This window comes from Coenobita brevimanus, chromosome 11 (assembly GCF_032717465.1).
Source record: "Coenobita brevimanus isolate Jiangsu-jjx chromosome 11, ASM3271746v2, whole genome shotgun sequence".
Classification (NCBI taxonomy): Eukaryota; Metazoa; Arthropoda; class Malacostraca; order Decapoda; family Coenobitidae; genus Coenobita; species Coenobita brevimanus.
In genome coordinates this window covers 4173080-4191504 of record NC_136964.1, presented here as the reverse complement: position 1 = coordinate 4191504, position 18425 = coordinate 4173080, and the positions used below count along the sequence as shown (strand labels likewise).

General features: G+C 41.0%; 1 protein-coding gene across 1 annotated transcript in view; it reads left to right on the top strand.

Moving 5' to 3' along the window:
- The first annotated feature begins 4150 nt into the window (after positions 1 to 4150).
- LOC145411809 (uncharacterized) overlaps positions 4151 to 18425 on the top strand; it is a 25200-nt gene continuing 10925 nt past the window's right edge. The window contains exons 1-3 of the mRNA XM_080281760.1: positions 4151 to 4514; positions 8192 to 8433; positions 16987 to 17118. Coding sequence (XP_080137886.1) covers positions 4234 to 4514; positions 8192 to 8433; positions 16987 to 17118 — 655 coding nt within the window. The 5' untranslated portion in view covers positions 4151 to 4233. The remainder of the gene's footprint in view (positions 4515 to 8191; positions 8434 to 16986; positions 17119 to 18425) is intronic.

Sequence of the window (18425 nt, the reverse complement as noted above, 5' to 3'; positions counted from 1 at the left end):
TCCAAGTATCCTTATTGGAGAACTGTACGCTGTTCTTTTTAGTCTAAAATCTCTTCCAAGGTTCTCTTCTTCTACCTTTGTAATCATCTCCGATTCCCTCAGTGTGCTCATTTCCTTACACACCACGCCTTCTTCTCATCCTCTGATCATCCAGATTCAGGAGTGGCTATTTCGTCGTTCTGTTAGGAAGAAGTCGGTTCGCTTTTGCTGGGTTCCTAGCCATAATGGGATTACAAGGAATGAACAGTCTGACTCATTGGCACTCTCTGATGCTTCCCTGTCTAGGTCCTCCTTCCGCCTCATTACTGCCTTTGTTTCCCACTTCTAACACGCCTCGTTCGAGTCGCTGGCAATCCTCGTGGGACCAGAAAATTCACAACAAACTTCATGGTGTTAAACCCTCTGTTCTTCCCTGGCACACATCAACCCACCCCAGTCGTCGATGGGAGACAATTCTTGCTCGTCTTCACTTAGGTCGTACCCGCCTAACTCCTGGTCATTTGATGAGCTATGATCCTCAGCTCGTCTGCTCACACTGTAACTGCCCCATGACTATCCGTCACCTTTTTCTTGATTGTCTGTCTACATTCCAACAACGTCTTGCAGCGTTCCCCTTCCTTTCATCACTCCGGAGGCCTGCACAGTTGATTTCCTAGGTCACTCTCCCACTGTTCCTATTTCCAGTACTATCACTTTTCTGACTGCACTTTCTATCACACATTTATTATAATTGTTTACCCCGCTCCCTTCTACCATAGTGCTAAACAGCCATAGTATGGCTTGGTGCTAGTTCTCCATTATTCCTTCCTTCCTTCCTTTTGAAAACATACAACAAATGTTATGTTTATATAATATAAACACTATTCATACACAGTGAGACGTGGGTAATGTCAGCAGTTGTTCGAACGTTTTCGGGAGGCATCAGACCCTCTGTGCACCGATACTTTTGTGACCCATAGTACATTCATTCTCAGACACACGAGTGGAGGCAGGGTGGCTCAGTGGTAGAGCGCCTGACTCGAGACCGAAAGGTCTAGAGTTCGCGCTCCACCTGGGTAACTGACCTGCTGGGAGAGGCAGCGCTCTCCGTCACCTAGCAGGGCTATGTGATGTGTCAAGGTCTAGCTCAGGGAAATCATCTCCCCGTGTTAAAATAATAATAATAATAATAATAATAATAATAATCAGACATACGAGTACATACAAGGAGAAAGAAACATACCGTGCATACATAGAGAGAGAAATCGAACAACAGAGCGAGAGAAACCGAACGAGAGAAAGAACTCGAATGAGACAGAGCAACCGAACAAGAGAGAGATCGAACGAATGAGAGACTGGACGAAGAAGAGAGAAAACTGAACGAGAATGGGGGGGGGGTGGAGGCAGCAGTGACGTCATGCCTGGCAACGCGCCTTAGCAACGCATCAACACAACCTCGGCCAACAAAGTACAAACCCACATCAGTTTATTCTGTGTCCTGGAGGAGGTAGGGGGATGTGCTGGTCACGAAGAAGTGCGGAAGTGAATTTGACGTGGGAGACTTTATTCTGAAACATATTGCATGCCAGTCACGAAGAAGTGCTATAGAAATGATTGAGAACAGTTAAATCTTTGAAATTTGAGTGTATCAGTGGATCATGTGGCCAAGATGCGGTAGGGGGGAATTGCTAATCACGAAGAAGTGCGGAGGTGAATCTAACCATTGAGGCTTTACATGAGTTTCAATTACATGCTAGTCACGAAGAAGTATTATGAAGATGATTGGGAGCCGTTCATCTTTGACATTTTAATTTTGAAACATAAGTGAAGATTTTCTAGTCGCGAAGAAGTGCTGTGGAAAGTTGGTAGATCTGTAACATTAATGTATAAATATCTATCTGTATCTGTCTATGTAGATTCATCTATCTTTGAATGTGATGCCAGTCACGAAGTACTTTTTGGAGAGAGAGAGAGAGAGAGAGAGAGAAGTAGAGAGACAGGTATGAGAGATTCACAGACTGATACATACATACATAGAGAGAGAGAGAGAGAGAGAGAGAGATCAGTAGAGAGACAGATATGAGAGATTCACAGACTGATATATACATACATAGAGAGAGAGAGACAGAGAGAGAGAGAGAGAGAGAGAGAGAGAGAGAGAGGTATGAGAGATTCACAGACTGATACATACTGTACATACATAGAGAGAGAGAGAGAGAGAGAGAGAGAGAGAGAGAGAGATTCACAGATAGATACCTAGAGATTCACAGATAGATGGACTGAGAGATAAATTCAGAGAGATGCAGATAGGTAATGTGAGAGAGTTGTCCTTCAATCATTCTCGTTCTCTGTTGAGCTAATTAATACTAGGATATGATGCTAGTCACGAAGAAGAGTTGGTCTAAAACTGCTTTCTCTCTCTCTCTCTCTCTCTCTCTCTCTCTCTCTCTCTCTCTCTCTTGCTAGTCAAGAAGAAATGCTGTGTCAACAAATAGTTTAAATGCTTACCCCAGGTCGATTTGAACCCAGAATTTTGTGAATTATGGTGCTAGTCACGAAGAAGTGCTGATAACGATAAGGAGCCAGTGATAAAATACGAATAAGAATATAATATGATGCTAGTCACGAAGCAGTGCTGATTAAGGACCAACGATAAATTAAATGCTTCCCTGAAGTGGATTTGAACCCCAAGCCTTGGGAATGATGCTGATCACGAAGAAGTGCTGATTAAGGAGCTGTGATATTAATTGCTTGCCTCAGCCGGAACTGAACCCAGGATTTTTTTTGACTGACCACTATGCCCCGCCCCGCCTGGCCTGGGGACACGTGGACTCCATGGGGCACCCGGAGAGCATGCCCCTCCCCGCCCCGCTGACCCCGCCCCACACGCACAAGGAGTATTGGACGGATACAGACAGAGAGACGGTGAGAAAGACAGATAGCCGGAGAGACAGATAGATATATAGATAGACGGAGGGACGGATAAATAGATAGACGGAGAAAGACTGAGATAGATAGACGGAGAGACTGACAATAGACGGAGAGACAGAGAAATAGGAGAGACAGAAATAGACAGACAGAAGGAGAGACAGAGAAATAGGAGAGACAGAAATAGACAGACAGACGGAGAGACAGAGAGACAGACAGACAGATAGATAGACAGATAGACGGAGAGAGACTGATAGATAGACAGACAGACGGAAAAATAGACAGGCAGGGAGACAGATAGACAGTAAGACAGACAAATAGGGATAGATAGAGAGAGAGAAAGAGAGACAGACGGAAAGGGAGACAGACAGATAGATGGAGAGACAGAGACAGACCCATAGATAAATAGAGACAGACATAGAGAGATAGACGGAAGAAGATAGATAGACAGAAAGACAAATGGAGGGACAGACATAGATAAAGAGACAAATAGAGAGAGAGAGAGACAGAGACAGAGACATATAGAGAGACAATTGGATAGAGTCAGACAGTTAAGGATAGATAGACGGAGAGGCAAACAGACACAGAAACGTAGACAGAAAAAAAAAAATCGGACAAAAGAATATTGGACAGAAATTATCGGATAGAGAAAGAAAATCGGGTCCTGGTGCTTTGGGATCGACATAAAACAGAAAGACTGGATAGCTGGAGATATATCAGATAGACAAACACCACACAAACATTATCAAATAGAAACAGATAGTCGGATATTGGAGGGAATAAATTATCAGACAGACGCAGGATATCGGACAAAAGTTGTCGGACACAGAAAATACTGAAGACAAAGTATCAGATGAACGGTTATAAACAGTAATATCAGGTAGACACAGAATATCGGATAGAAATTGTTGGACAGCGACAGGAAATCGAGTCCTCGTGCTATGAAGTCACCGGAAACAGAAAGCTCGGAGGAAAGTTGGCTCGGGTGAACACAGATTATCAGACAGAAAAAAGTTCTTGTAAAGACGAAGAAATAACAGATAGACAGAAAATCAGAGAAACACAGGCAGTCAGACACACAGAAGATATTGGACCGACAAATGTTCTCGTATAGATGTAGAAATATTGGATAGACAAATAATCAGAGAAACAGGCTATCGGATACAGAAAATATCGGACCAACAAATGTTCTCGTACAGACTGTGAAATATTGGATAAACAGGAAATTAGAGAAACGCAGGATATTGGCCAGGAGGTATCAGATAGACACAAGTTATCAGATAGCGGCAGCCAATCGAGTGGTGCTGCTATGGGGTGGAGGCAGACATGAGCACCAAGCGGAAGCCGCAGACTCCAAGCCCGGAGGACAGCCAGGAGGACGCTGATGAGGAGAGCCAGGATGTGTACCAGGATGTGTATGCTGGGCGGAGGGTATCGGTGACAGAATTTGACCCCCATGATGGCTACCAGGACAACGGCAGCAACAACAACGAGAGCAGTGTCGACTTTGGCTATGAAGCTGTCGGGTCTCCCGGAGCATCCAGTACCTCATCTGAACCTGCCTACATCAGACAGCCTGGATTCCAGCACCACGCCCATGAGTTTAGGTGGGTAGAAGTAGAAGTAGAGTAGTAGTAGTAGTAATAGTAGTAAGGAAGAAGCAGTGGCTGAATTGGTAGAGAGGCAGCCTGCTGTTACATAAAGGAATAAAATGGTCACTCATAATCATAGGAATATCATTATATTTTTCTCTCCGATTTAATATTTATGAAAAACATTGTCAATCAAAGTTAGAGATTATCATAGCTCAGGCGGAACATGCACCCTCATTGTGAAGAAGTCAAAACCCATACCAGAGTCACAGCTGACTGCCACTCCCAACAGTGTTTGTGTGTCATACTCCAGCAAAGGGAAGATTTCTGTGATATTCAGCTGTTATTATCATGATAGGCATGTAAGATGTAGTGTGATAGCTCTCAGAAAGACGAAGTGTGCTGTGTTTGTGTTTTAGTGAAGAATTTTGTTGGTTTTAGAGACTAGTAGTGATGACGAACCTTGCGACAACCGGGTACAGTACCTGTAGGACAACTCGGAAGCATCAAGATTAGATTTGATAAAGTCGTAATGAAGTGATCTGTGAACTGAATCAATATAAGTATTGCTAGCTCCTTACTCCAGGGGATATATATCCCTCAAATTGGACAGTGATACATAGGGAATATGTCACAAAGACCGAAATATGCCAATGTTTTTTCCTCCTAGATAGGCCTGACCATAGACAGCTAGACCGCTGTGGAGTATTTGGTTATCTGATTTCTTGGTCTTATGTACTGGTGATGTTTGAACGCCTTTTTAGTAACAGCCAGTCTGATCCGGAGAATAAAATTTTCACATCCTTACCAATGACTTTGGCCAAAGTTAGGGTTCATTTTGCTTGACAAGTGACTGTTACGTTAAGCTATATTAATATTATAATTTTTATCACCATATAGGTTCATACACACCTAATTAGCTGAAATTCGATCAAAAATTTTGTTGATTATTAATAAGAATTCAGGATTCAAAACAAAAATTTGCCAAAGTTAGAAGTGTTTCACCTCTACCTTGACAACTTGCCTTGACAGACTTGTTTTGCGTAAATATTGGTTTACAATGTAAATACATTTATTTGTGCTTTAAATCAATATTTATTCAAAATGGAAGTCGGTCAATGTGTGTTGATGATCTGAAGGTGAAATATCCACTAACTTTAGCATGTTTTAGCTCTGAAACCTGATTTTTTTATTTTATTAAGAGTCATTAAGCACAAATTTTTTACCGGATTTCAGATAATCAGGTGTACATGAACCTATATGGTGATAAAAATTATAATATTTTCCATTTAAAACTGCTGATTCTGTAAGTGACCACCGATTCAGTACTTCCTCGCACCGCGTCGCAGCAGTAGTTCACAGTTGCTTGTTGTGACGGCGTACTACCGATGTTCTGCTTACCACCACAGCTGCTTGGTTTTCGTCTCGAGACTGTGATGAATCTTTTGCCTGGTGTGCTTCTACTTGTGTTCTTGCACAGTGGAACAAAGCACCAATGGTGGTTATTTGCTGACCTGGCCATGACAGAGCAAAGCTTGGCTAATCAGCACAACCACAACTTCTATGGGGATCACAGTTGTGTTTTGTCTCCCGGCTTGGTGGCCTATGACGTCACAGCCACTTGAGGCTTGCTCTGCCATCAACCTCTTTTTCTGCAACTTTGAAGGCTTACATCTCCAAATTTTTACTTTGGTTTGTTAAATTAACTATATCATAGGATAATTCAACACATTCATAGCCTAAATAAATTGTTTACTTTAAAAAGAAAAAATCGACCGTCAACCAGTACATTGACCCTGGTTCGAATCCTGGCTGGGGCAGGGAACAGTTTAAGGATTTGAATTTCATAAAGGCAGATTTTACTGATCCACTAGAAGACCTGCCAACATGTAAAAATATCCCCGCTAATACCAGTACACCAGTCCTGTATGAGACAGCCCTAGCATGTATTCAGTATGGATGGTGGGTGTTAGCGCCGTGTGGTGATATGTGGAGGTGTAGAAAGACTACTGGGCCTTGGGATAGGCCATTGCCCCCGAGAAATAAGCCCTGAAGCCTTTGCCCAGAGTCAGACACATAAAAAATAGTAGTAGTAGTAGTAGTAGTAGTAATAATAATAATAGTAATAATAATAATAGAAATAATAACAGCAGCAGTAGTAGTAACAGGAGTAGTACCGTACATTCTATGACGTCATTTTCGATTGCACCTTCCACTCACCCGATGTAGTGCTGTCTTCAGGTAACCCAATAATTTACTACGCTGGGTGGTAACCATATCATTATCCAAAAATCCTTAGAAGGTGAGTAAGGGACAGGATTCCAGTAGTAGCAGTAGAAGTAGTAATACACAGATCGGCACACGATAGACAGACAGATGGATAGGTAGTTGATCGATAGACAAACGATTAACAGATAGACTTGCAGACAGGCAGACAGACAGATAAATAGACAGGTACTGTAGACAGACGACGAGACATACGATGCAGATAGTCAACGAACTCATTATTTACCTGTATCTCTGTCCTGTTCATCCATCCATTTGTACATCTCGCTCTCTCTCCCTATCTATCTGTATATGCATTTTAATATATATATATATATATATATATATATATATATATATATATATATATATATATATATATATATATATATATATATATATTGGAGAATGACACATTGCATGTGCGTATATGTGGGAAGTTTTTGACGCTCTAATCGGGAAATGAACCCAGGATCTCTAGATACAGTTTTTTTTTTTTTTATGCGAGGAAGAAGGAACCAAAGGCCGTAGGCCCGATATTATTGTTCCTTCCAAGAGAAAAACAAAATACAAGAGAGAGCCAAATTCAAGATCCGATCATTTCAAGAACACTGCGTTTGAAAGACTGATCATAGGAAGCAGGAAATACAGACAGAGGGAGACAGTTCCAGAGTTGACCTGTTGCATAAATTGAAGGACTGGGAGTAACGGTTAACTCTTGCATTAGAGAGTTGGACAGAAAAGGGATGAGAGTTTGCTGCTAGACGGGTGCTACGCGCCCGTCGTAGAGGTGGAGGAATGCAAGCAGACAGTTCAGAGGAGCAGTGACGATTGAAGTAGCGATAGAAAAGAGATAAAGATGCAACGGTGCGGCGAAGAGACAGAGGTTGAAGGGAGTCAGTAAGAGAAGGAGAGTTATGAGACGAAAAGCCTTTGACTCCACCCTATTGAGAAGAGCTGTATGTGGAGAGCCTCCCCACACATGAGAGTTGTACTCCACACAGGGGCGGATAAAACCCCTGTATAGAGTCAATAATTGTGCAGGGGTAAAGAAGGAACGGAGTCGGCTTAGCACACCTAATCTCTTGGAAGCAGATTTTACAAGAGATGTAATATGATCTTTCCAAGATAAGTCCCGAGTAAATGAAACCCCAAGCATGTTCAAGGATGATGCAGGATTAAGCTGAATATTATTAAACATTAGTGGGTATACCTGTGGAAGATTTTGTCGGGTTGATAGGTGTAGGCGTCGTTACCACTACACCATGACTAAGCCATCTCTCTCTCTCTATCTCTCTCTCTCTCTCTCTCTCTCTCTCTCTCTCTCTCTCTCTCTCTCTCTCAAAACAAATATGGTCGACAGTCGACCACAACCAAGTTGGCCTCCGCCCCACCTCACAAACATCTTTCGTTTTTTTCTCCCTTAGGTCGACGCCCCCCGGCCCCTCGGTGGGTGGAAGTAGTATTCCTCTCTCAACCCCCCTAGGGGCCGAGAGGCATATCCGGAGTCCCGTCAACAGCAAGCAAATCGGCCTGCAGTCACCCACGGCATCCATCACCTCAAAGGGAAGTAAGAAGAAGAAGAACAGTGTCAGTGACCCCCCCCAGGGTGCAACCGGGGGGGACACGCCCCCTCCCAACCCCTCCACCAGGCCCAAAGCTAAGAAAGGTGGGTCTGGGTGCGATTCCGTCCTTGGTAGCCATTTAATTTCTGACCTTGGAGTTTAAATTTATTTTTGTATTTTTTGATTGAGGAGAATGGAGTTGGAGGTAGGGCAGCCTGACAGATAGATAGATAGCTAGATAGACAGTGAGATAGAGGGGTGTATGTGTATGTATGTATATGTGTGTATATATGTTTGTGTATACCTTTGTGTATGTTTATGCGTGACTTTTATGTGTTTACCTGTATGTGTATGGATGTCTGTATATGTGTATTTATGTATATGTGTCTTTGTGTTTATGTGTGTATGTATGTGTGGTTGTATGTACGCATTTCTGGGTGTATGTCTATATGAATGTGTATGTATGTGTGCATGTATGTATGTGTAAGTATGCACAGCACGTGTGTGTCTTCATCAGTTTATTAGTCAATCGATTCTCTCTCTCTCTCTCTCTCTCTCTTTCTCTCCATACTAGATGAGAGATTCACAAACAGAGAATAATATCAATCTTTGCTACCAGTGTATATATATATATATATATATATATATATATATATGTGTGTGTGTGTGTGTGTGTGTATACATACCTACATATATATATATGCACATACATACAGACAGTCAGACAAATACACACATACATATATACATACAGACATATGGACAGACAAATACACATACATACAGTACACACATACATACACAGCACTTCTTCGTGACTAGCATCATATGGTACTCCATTGGACTAGGTTTCTCACTCACTGAAGCTGAGACATTTAAAGATAAATAGGTTAACGGAGAGAGAATGTGTGTATGATAGATGGATGGATAGATGGTTAGATTTAGAGGGATGGATAGATGGATAGATAGATAGTTGGATGGATAGTTGGATAGATGGATAGATAGATAGATAGGGAGATAGACTGATAGATAGACTGATGGATATATAGATGGATGGATGGATAGACAGATGAATAGATAGATGGGTGGATGAATAGGTAGGTGGATGGAAAGATAGATGGATAGATAGATAAATGGATGGATAGATAGATAATTGGATAGGTAGACAGATAAATGGGTAGATAGATGGACGGATAGATAGAGCGATGGATAGATAGATAGAATGACAGATAAATAGGTGGATGGATAGATAGACGAATGGATAAATAGATAGATGGATAGGTGGGTAGATAGACAAGGAGAAAGAGCTGTGTATATTGTGACCTTGGAGACTGTGTGCGTGTGTGTATGTATTTATTGACGTGTGTGCGTATATCTGTATGTACATGTGTATGTGTGTATTTATTCATGCATGTGTGTGTACGTGTGTATATGTTGGTGTGTGTACTGTGTGTGTATGTATGCATGAACGTGTGTATATGTTGGTATGTATGTGTATGTACTGTAAGTATTTATTGATATGTGTACGTTTGTGTATGTACGTATTGATTGATGAGTGTGCGTACGTGTATGTACGTATTTATTGTATATACGTAAGTGTATGTACGTACTAAAGTGTAGTTGTGTGTTTGTACGTATGTGTGTATGTAAGTATGTATGTATATATATATATATATATATATATATATATATATATATATATATATATATATATATATATATGTATATATATATATATATATTCATGTAAGTACGTGTGTATGTTGGTATGTACGTGTGTATGTTGGTGTGTACATGTGTATGTGTAGGTGTATGTGCGTAAGAATATATGTATTTATGTACGATTGTGTGTAGCTATGTGCGTATTTAAAGGTATCTGTATCTGTGTGTACGTAAGCATGCATGTAGCTATGTGCGTATTTAAAGGTATCTGTATCTGTGTGTACGTAAGCATGCATGTAGCTATGTGCGTATTTAAAGGTATCTGTATCTGTGTGTACGTAAGCATGCATGTATGTAAGTATATGAATGTAATTTTCCATATTTGTGGATGTATGCGTGTACCTGTGTGTGTGGATGTGCAGATGTACGTTCTTATGTATGTGTATCTGTGTGCGTGTTTTATTCATGTGTATGTGTATGTACGTACTGTTGTATGTATGTATGTAAGTTTGTGTAATCTGTATGAACATGAATGTGTATATATGTATTAATCTATCTATATGTATATCTATATCCATCTATATTCCTTTATCTATCCATCTGTATTTATTTGTAAACTCTCTCTCTCTCTCTCTCTCTCTCTCTCTCTCTCTCTCTCTCTCTCTCTCTCTCTCTCTCTCTCTCTCATTAAAAGTAAAACGTTGAGGATTTAAATTTCACATCTAACCGTCAACCCATTTCGGAAACGAATCTCATTTCTCGTAATTCTGAGCACATTTCGAGGATCCCTTATACTGTTATTGACGCATATTGTTGAGAACTGGGATTGGCTAGATAGGAAGTACTGGAAGGGTCTCAGTTTTCTTGTATTTTTCAGTTACGAGTGAGAGTTACCATTTAGCATCCTATTTGTGAGTGGAAGTATTTCGTAAATTTATGCACTAAATTTTATGCTCTTTTTCTCTATAATGTTCTTATGTGATTGTTAAATTATGTAACTTTTTATTTCAGTTTGTATGCTAAAACATTTAAAACATTATGTAATGTAAGAAAACTCTGGCATGTTTTGGATATCTCCGATTTGGTAACTGTTGTTGCTAGGGGCAGGTACCAGCACGTCCTAGATTGTTGGAGAAGAAGGGAAGGCTATTTAAAGAGATGGAAGAGCCTAGGGTAGTCAGTCAGTTTCGTTTCAGTTTTAGGTTCTGTGCAGTTCAGTGCAGTTTAGTGTCAGTGCGGCCTGTATAGCTGTGGTACTTGTGAAAACAGTGAAATGCAGTTGGCAAGCATTAAGTGTAAGTATTTGCTGAAAAAAGACCGCAAACCAGGGAAGCCAGTGTTTATTTACCACGCCTAAGCCGATCTTGTTGTTGCACACCGAAAGACTGACAATAGGAAGGACAACTCACTGGGCAGCGTCCGTCCTATGCTGAACTACTGCTGTTGAAGCCTGTGGCAGTGTGGGACTATGGATGTGACAGTGGTGTCAGGAGTGGGATCATTAGAAAAGTGCTGCAGTGAGTCTAACCTTCGACATGGACGCAGAAGGTGTACAGACAAGAGGCCAAGCTGGGCAAGAGAAGGCATAGCTGGCTGCAGTTATGCAGCTATTACAAGGACAAAGTGTACAATTACAAGCACAGAATGAAGGACAGAAAGAACTCAAAGAACAATTACAGGCACAGAATGAAAGACGGAAAGAACTCAAAAGAACAACTACAAGCAGAATGAATGACAGATAGAACTCAAAGAACAATTACAAGCACAGAATGAAAGACGGAAAGAACTCAATGAACAGTTACAGGCACAGAACGAAGAACAGACAGAACGATACTAACAGCTTCAAGACTTATAACAGGGACAACAGAGGGAATTACAACTGAAGATGCAAGGACAGCTAGATGCATTCATGGGGGAAACGAAGGAAGAATATCAACAGTTGAGAAAGGAAGTATACACTGAGTTACAGGAGCAGAAGTATGAGGTAAGCAATAATGTGACAGTGCAGACAGCATATAGACGGCCAGTTGAAGCATGTAGATGACCAGCTGAAGCATGTAGACGGCCATTTGAAGATAATTAGTGAGAGAACTGAGACTGTAGAGAAATATTGCACCGCTGAGCTTGAGATTAGTGTATAGGTAGCATATGAAGAAAATGGACAGTGTATGGTGAATCTTGATAAATCTCAAGCATCTAAAGGTAGCATTACAAGGATAAATAAACAGAAAGTAGGAGTTTTAAGTCCTGGACTTAATTACGATGCCCCAGTTGTTAGGCTCCAATCCAGTGAAGTGCATGGCTATAATGGGGGTCCAATTAAAATGAAACCTCAAGAATTTGATGGCAAAGTATCTTGGGAAGCTTACCGTATGCAGTTTAAGTTACTTGCTGATCAGAATGATTGGGATGATAGGCAAAGGGCAGTGCAGCTTAGTACGGAAAGGAACTGTTATCAGTCAGTGGAAGTGCTGGAGCAAAGATGTGGGACCATATACCAGACTGAGGTTTACAGGGCTAGATTATGGACCTGTGTACGGGCTCGAGGAGAATTCCTACAGCAGCTTGCTCATGACCTGGAGAGTATGGCACACAAGACGTACCTGGAGCGCATGTAACCTGTTGGCTATTCTTCTGAGGGACCAGTTCATCAACTCTCTTGATAGTGCAGAGTTGAAAGTGCAACTGAAGCAGGCACAACCCTGAAGCATGCATGAAGCACTAGCTAGGGCTCTAGAATTTGAGTCCTACATTAGGTCCGGTACGTTCACTTTTCAGGCAGATGGTAATGCGAGATTCAAGGCAAGAACGGGGCAGGTACGTGAAGCTGAAAATTTTGAAGGAAGTTGCTGGTACTATGAAAAACCAGGATATAGCGAGGACTGCTAAAAGTAGAAAACAGAACAGACGATCAGAGAAAGTTGCTGGTATTGTGAGAAGCCAGGACATCGGAAGGTGGATTGTTACAGATGGAAGTAGGAGCAAGAACGGAGCGTGCAAGGAAACCCACAATTGCAACAAACGGGTGTTGGACATGTGGTGAGGTGGGACACTTCAGCTATGATTGTCCAAATGAGAAGGACGGCAAGAAGAAGGCTGCAGAAGATGAGACAGATGAGGGTAAATTAGTAAAGGCTGATGACAAGAGGCAACAACCAGCCACTTTTTCCCAAGAAGCCCCACCAGTGAGGAAATGAAAGAGAACCTTGATTGATAGCGTGCAAGAAGAAGGAAGAACAGATTGCAAGCAGTGTAGTAGGAATGGAAATCTTAGCAAGATATGCCGCTGTACTGTAGTGACAGGGCCAGTGTCAGATGAAGAGGACTTGAAGAGGATGCAGATTTACAAGCGGTGCTGGAGTGGCTGCAGCAGAGTACAGTGCAACCATCTTGGGAAGAGGTTTCCAGGTTCAGCCCTGTGACTAAGAGCTACTGGAGTCAGAGGGACCTTCTTCGTTTGAACAACGGACTACTGGAGCATCAGTAGGAGACACCTGATGACCTCAGCAAGCATTGGCAACTGGTGGTTCCGAAGAAAATGAGGTCTGAGATCTTGGATGAGTTCCATTACCAGATCACTAGTGGGCACCTTGGAGTGAAGAAAACTAAGTCAGCTGCAACAGACTTTCTACTGGACTGGTATGCGGCAGGATGTTCAAGAGTGGTGTCAGGCCTGTGATGTATGCTATGCTAAGAAGGCACCCAAGAAACGTGGTTGCACCCCTCTGCTGCCTTACCAGGTGGGTGCACTGATGGAAAGAGTCGCTGTGAACTTCGCTGGACCTCTGCCACTCACTGAAAGAGGAAACAGGTATATATGTGTTCCCATGGACTACTTCACAAAGTGGCCAGAAGCCTATGCCATCCCTAATCAAGAGGCTGCGACTGTTGCTCAGGTGTTGGTTGACCAGTTTTTTTTTGTCATTTTGGGATGCCACAAGAACTACATTCAGACCAAGGTAGAAACTTCGAGTCTGCTGTGTTCCATGAGTGCTACAAATTACTGGGGATCAAGAAGACCAAGAGAACCCCACTAAGGCCACAGTTGGATGGGATGGTGGAGAAATTCAGCTAGACTCTTAGACAAGAACTGGCCAAGTACTGCATAGAGGGACAGACAGAATGGGACCAGAAATTACCTGCATTGCTGATGGCATATCGGTCTGCATCCCATGAGTCTGCTGGCTACACCCCTGCAAAACTAATGTTTTGGCCACAGGTTACTCTTACCAGTTGACTTGCTAATGGGAAGACCAGCTGGCAAGGAGCTGCCTACAGACACCTCCAGTTATGTGAAGCATCTTCAGGAAAGGCTGGCTGAGGTACATCATCAACTGCAAGAAGCTCTAAAGTTTTCAGGCAAAGTTATGAAGTGCAAATATGATGCCAAGGCAAGTGAGGTGAGCTTGAAGGATGGTAACAATGTTTGGTTATACAATCCTCAGTGGAAGAAGGGACAGTCACCGAAGCTTCAGAGCTCGTGGGATGTGCCTTACACTGTGTTGGGACCGCCTATCAAATGTAAAGTACCTGATTCGGGGAGGCAGGAAGCCTCACCCAAAGGCATTACTTGTGAATCATCTGTGGCAGTACCATGGGCCAGGACAGTACAGCTGGGATGTCTCTGACGGATCATGCTCACCCACAGCCGAGGATGTTGAGGAGGACCAATGAGCTGAAGTACAAGAGGATGGTGACAGTTTCCCAAGAGAAGTGCATCAAGAAGAGGATCAAGACCTTCCAGGAGGAAGGGACTGTGTGGAGGAGCAGGCACGTAGTCAGATGCAGCATAGGAGACCTGATAAATTGAAGGACTGTTTTGTGTATAATTAGATATATTGTTAGGGATTAAAGATTATGTTTGTAAGTCTTTTGTAGTTTTGGCAAGACGACAAAAGGGGGTAGTGTTGATAAATGTGATTTGTTTGATAGGAAGTACTGGAAGGTTCTCAGTATTTCTCGTATTTTTCAGTTACGAGAGAGTTGCCATTTAGCTTTCTATTTGTGAGTGGAGGTATTTTGTAAAGTGATGCAATAAATTTTATGCTCTTTTTCTATAATGTTTTTATTTATGTGATTGTTAAATTATGTATTTTTTTAGTTCAGCTAAAGTATTTTGAGTGTTATGTAATGTAAGAAAACTCTGGCATATTTTGGATGTCTCTGATTTGGTAACTGTTGTTGCTAGGGGCAGGTACCAGCACGTCCTAGATTGTTGGAGAAGAAGGGAAGGCTATTTAAGGAGGTGGAAGAGCCTAGGGCAGTCAGTCAGTTTCGTTTCAGTTTTAGTTTCTGTGCAGTTCAGTGCAGTTTAGTGTCAGTGCGGCCTGTATAGCTGTGGTACTTGTGAAAACAGTGAAGTGCAGTTGGCAAGCATTAAGTGTAAGTATTTGCTGAAAAAAGACCGCGAACCAGGGAAGCCAGTGTTTATTTACCACGCCTAAGCCGATCTTGTTGTTGCACACCGAAAGACTGACAATAGGAAGGACAACTCACTGGGCAGCGTCCGTCCTATGCTGAACTACTGCTGTTGGAGCCTGTGGCAGTGTGGGACTATGGATGTAACAATATACTTTTTTAGGAAACATTCATGTTTTTATCTTTAACTTTCAGAGCCGTTAGAAATGTAAGAAATCGTTGAGAATTTGAATTTAGAAAAGGGGCTAAAAATTCGTCAAATCAGCCATCCATTTTTTCTATTTTTTCGTATTTTTTTGCTTTTTCAAGGTTCCAATATACATTTTCTAGTTTTAATATACTTTTCAAAACACATTCATTTTTTTTTTCTACTTCCAGAGCCGATAGAAACAAAAAATCGTTGGGAATTTGAATCGTGAAAAGGTAATCGAATTTATTCAAACCAGCCAATCGTTTTTCGCCTATTTTCACTGTTTTCTTTTTCAAGGTTCCTATATCCTTTTTTGAGTTCTAATATACTTTTTAGAATATTTCATTTTTTTTTTTTTTTTTACTTCCAGAGCTGTTAGAAATTGAAAAATCGTTCGGAATTTGAATTTTGAAAAGAGAATCGAATATTTTCAAACCAGCCATCCACTTTTTCCCCCTTTTCCCTTTTTTTTTTTTTTTTTTTTTTTGAGTTTTTTGTATTGTTTTATTCTGATATATTTTTAAATAAATATTCACCGTTTTTTGACATCCAGATCCTTTACAAATAAAAAAATCATTGTGAATTTGAATTTTGAAAAGGAAATTGGATATTTTCGAACCAGTCATCTATTTTTTTACCCTTTCCTTTTTTTCGAGTTTCCTGTATACTTTTTTTTGAGTTCTAATATACCGTTAAAAATCCATTCATTTTTTTTTTTACTTCCAGATCCTCTTCCGATGAAGATGCGTACGTTTTGAAAGGGAGTTGGATATTTTCAAATCAGCTTTTTTTTTTATTTTTTCGTTTCTTGGGAGGTTCGAGTTGCCTATATACTTTTTTTGATTTGTAATATGCTTTTTAAAATACATTCATGGTTTTATGACCTCCAGATCGTTGCCGATGAAGATGCGTGTGTTTTGAAAAGGGAGTTGGATATTTGCAAACCAGGTATCCCTTTTTTTTTCCTTTTTCATTTTTTGGGGGGTTCGAGTTGCCTATATACTTTTTTTTGAGTTGTAATATACTTTATAAAACACATTCATGGTTTTTTGACCTCCAGATCCGTTGTCGATGAAGATGCGTGTGTGTTAAAAAAGGACTTAGATATTTGCAAACCAGTTATCCATTCTTTCGCCTTTTTGGTTCTTCTGCGGGTCGGCTTTATAATTTTTTTGAGTTCTAATATACTTCTAAAGATGGATCCATGGTTTTTTGACTTCCAGATCCGCTGCCGATGAAGATGCGTGTGTTTGGTAAAGGGAGTTGGATATTTTCACACCAGCCACCCATTCTTTCGCCCTTTTCGTTTTTTTCTTGAGTCACCTGTATAATTTTTTTGAGTTTTAATATACTTTTAAAAATGCATTCGTGGTTTTTTGACTTCCAGATCCGTTGCCGATGAAGATGCGTGCCTTTCCTCAGAGTTTTTGGCTCCAGCCCAACAAAACGACCATCTTGCCGCCGTCCTCCTCCACCCTTCCCCCCCTCATCCTGGGCAAAGACTCATGTGACGTCATAGGTGAGTAAATAGATAGGTAAATAGATAGATAGATGGGTGGATAGGTAGATAGATAGATGGGTGGATAGGTAGATAGATAGATGGGTGGATAGATAGATAGATAGATGGGTGGATAGATAGATAGATAGATGGATAGGTAGATAGATAGATAGACTGATTGATTGACTGGTAGATAGATAGATAAGTACATTGATTGATTGATTTGTAGATAGATGGATAGATAGATAGACTGATTGATTGACTGGTAGATGGATAGATAGATAAGTAGATTGACTGATTGATTGGTAGATAGATGGATTGATAGATAATTAGGCTGATTGATTGACTAGTGGGTAGATAGATAGACTGATTGACTGATTGGTAGATAGATGGATAGATAGATAAATAGACTGATTGATTAGTGAGTAGATAGATTGATCGACTGATTGGTTGGTAGATAGATAGATAGACTGATTGACAGAGAGAGAGAGAGAGAGAGAGAGAGAGACGGACTGGTAGATACATAGATAGATAGATGGAGAGAGAGAGAGACTAACTGACTGACTGACATAGGGAGATAGACAGGTAAATAGATAGACTGATTGCTAGATAGATAAATAAATAGATAGGTAGACACGTACCTAAATAGATAGAAAAATACACATACATACATACATACATGCATATATAACACATGCATACATACACAGAATACATACATATCTACATACATACGTACGTGCATATAAATCTATCGTGTACGTATCTGTGTAAGTATAATTATGTAAGTTTTTGTATATGTGCGAGGGCTTGGTGTATCTGTATGTTTGCGTGTGTATGTATGTATGTCATTGGATGTGTACATTGTGTGTATGTATGTGTGTACCATAAATATGTACGTAGTTCTGTGCATATAACTATGAGCACAAATACATGTACTTATAACCATGTGTACCAATCTATTCTCTCTCTCTCTCTCTCTCTCTCTCTCTCTCTCTCTCTCTCTCTCTCTCTCTCTCTCTCTCTCTCTCTCTCTCTCTCTCTCTCTCTCTCTCTCTCTCTCTCTCTCTCTCTCTCTCTCTCTCTCTCTCTCTCTCTCTCTCTCTATGTATGTATGTATCTGTGTATGTACGGATAACCATGTGCACCAGTTAATGTACGTATGTGTAGGTACGTATAACCAGGTGTACCAATCTGTGTACGTATCTGTATGTACGTATAACCATGTGTACCAGCCTGTGCACGTACCTTTGTATGTATAATCTGGTATACCAATCTCTGTACGTATCTGTGTGTGTACGTATAACCCTGTGTACCAATCTATGTAA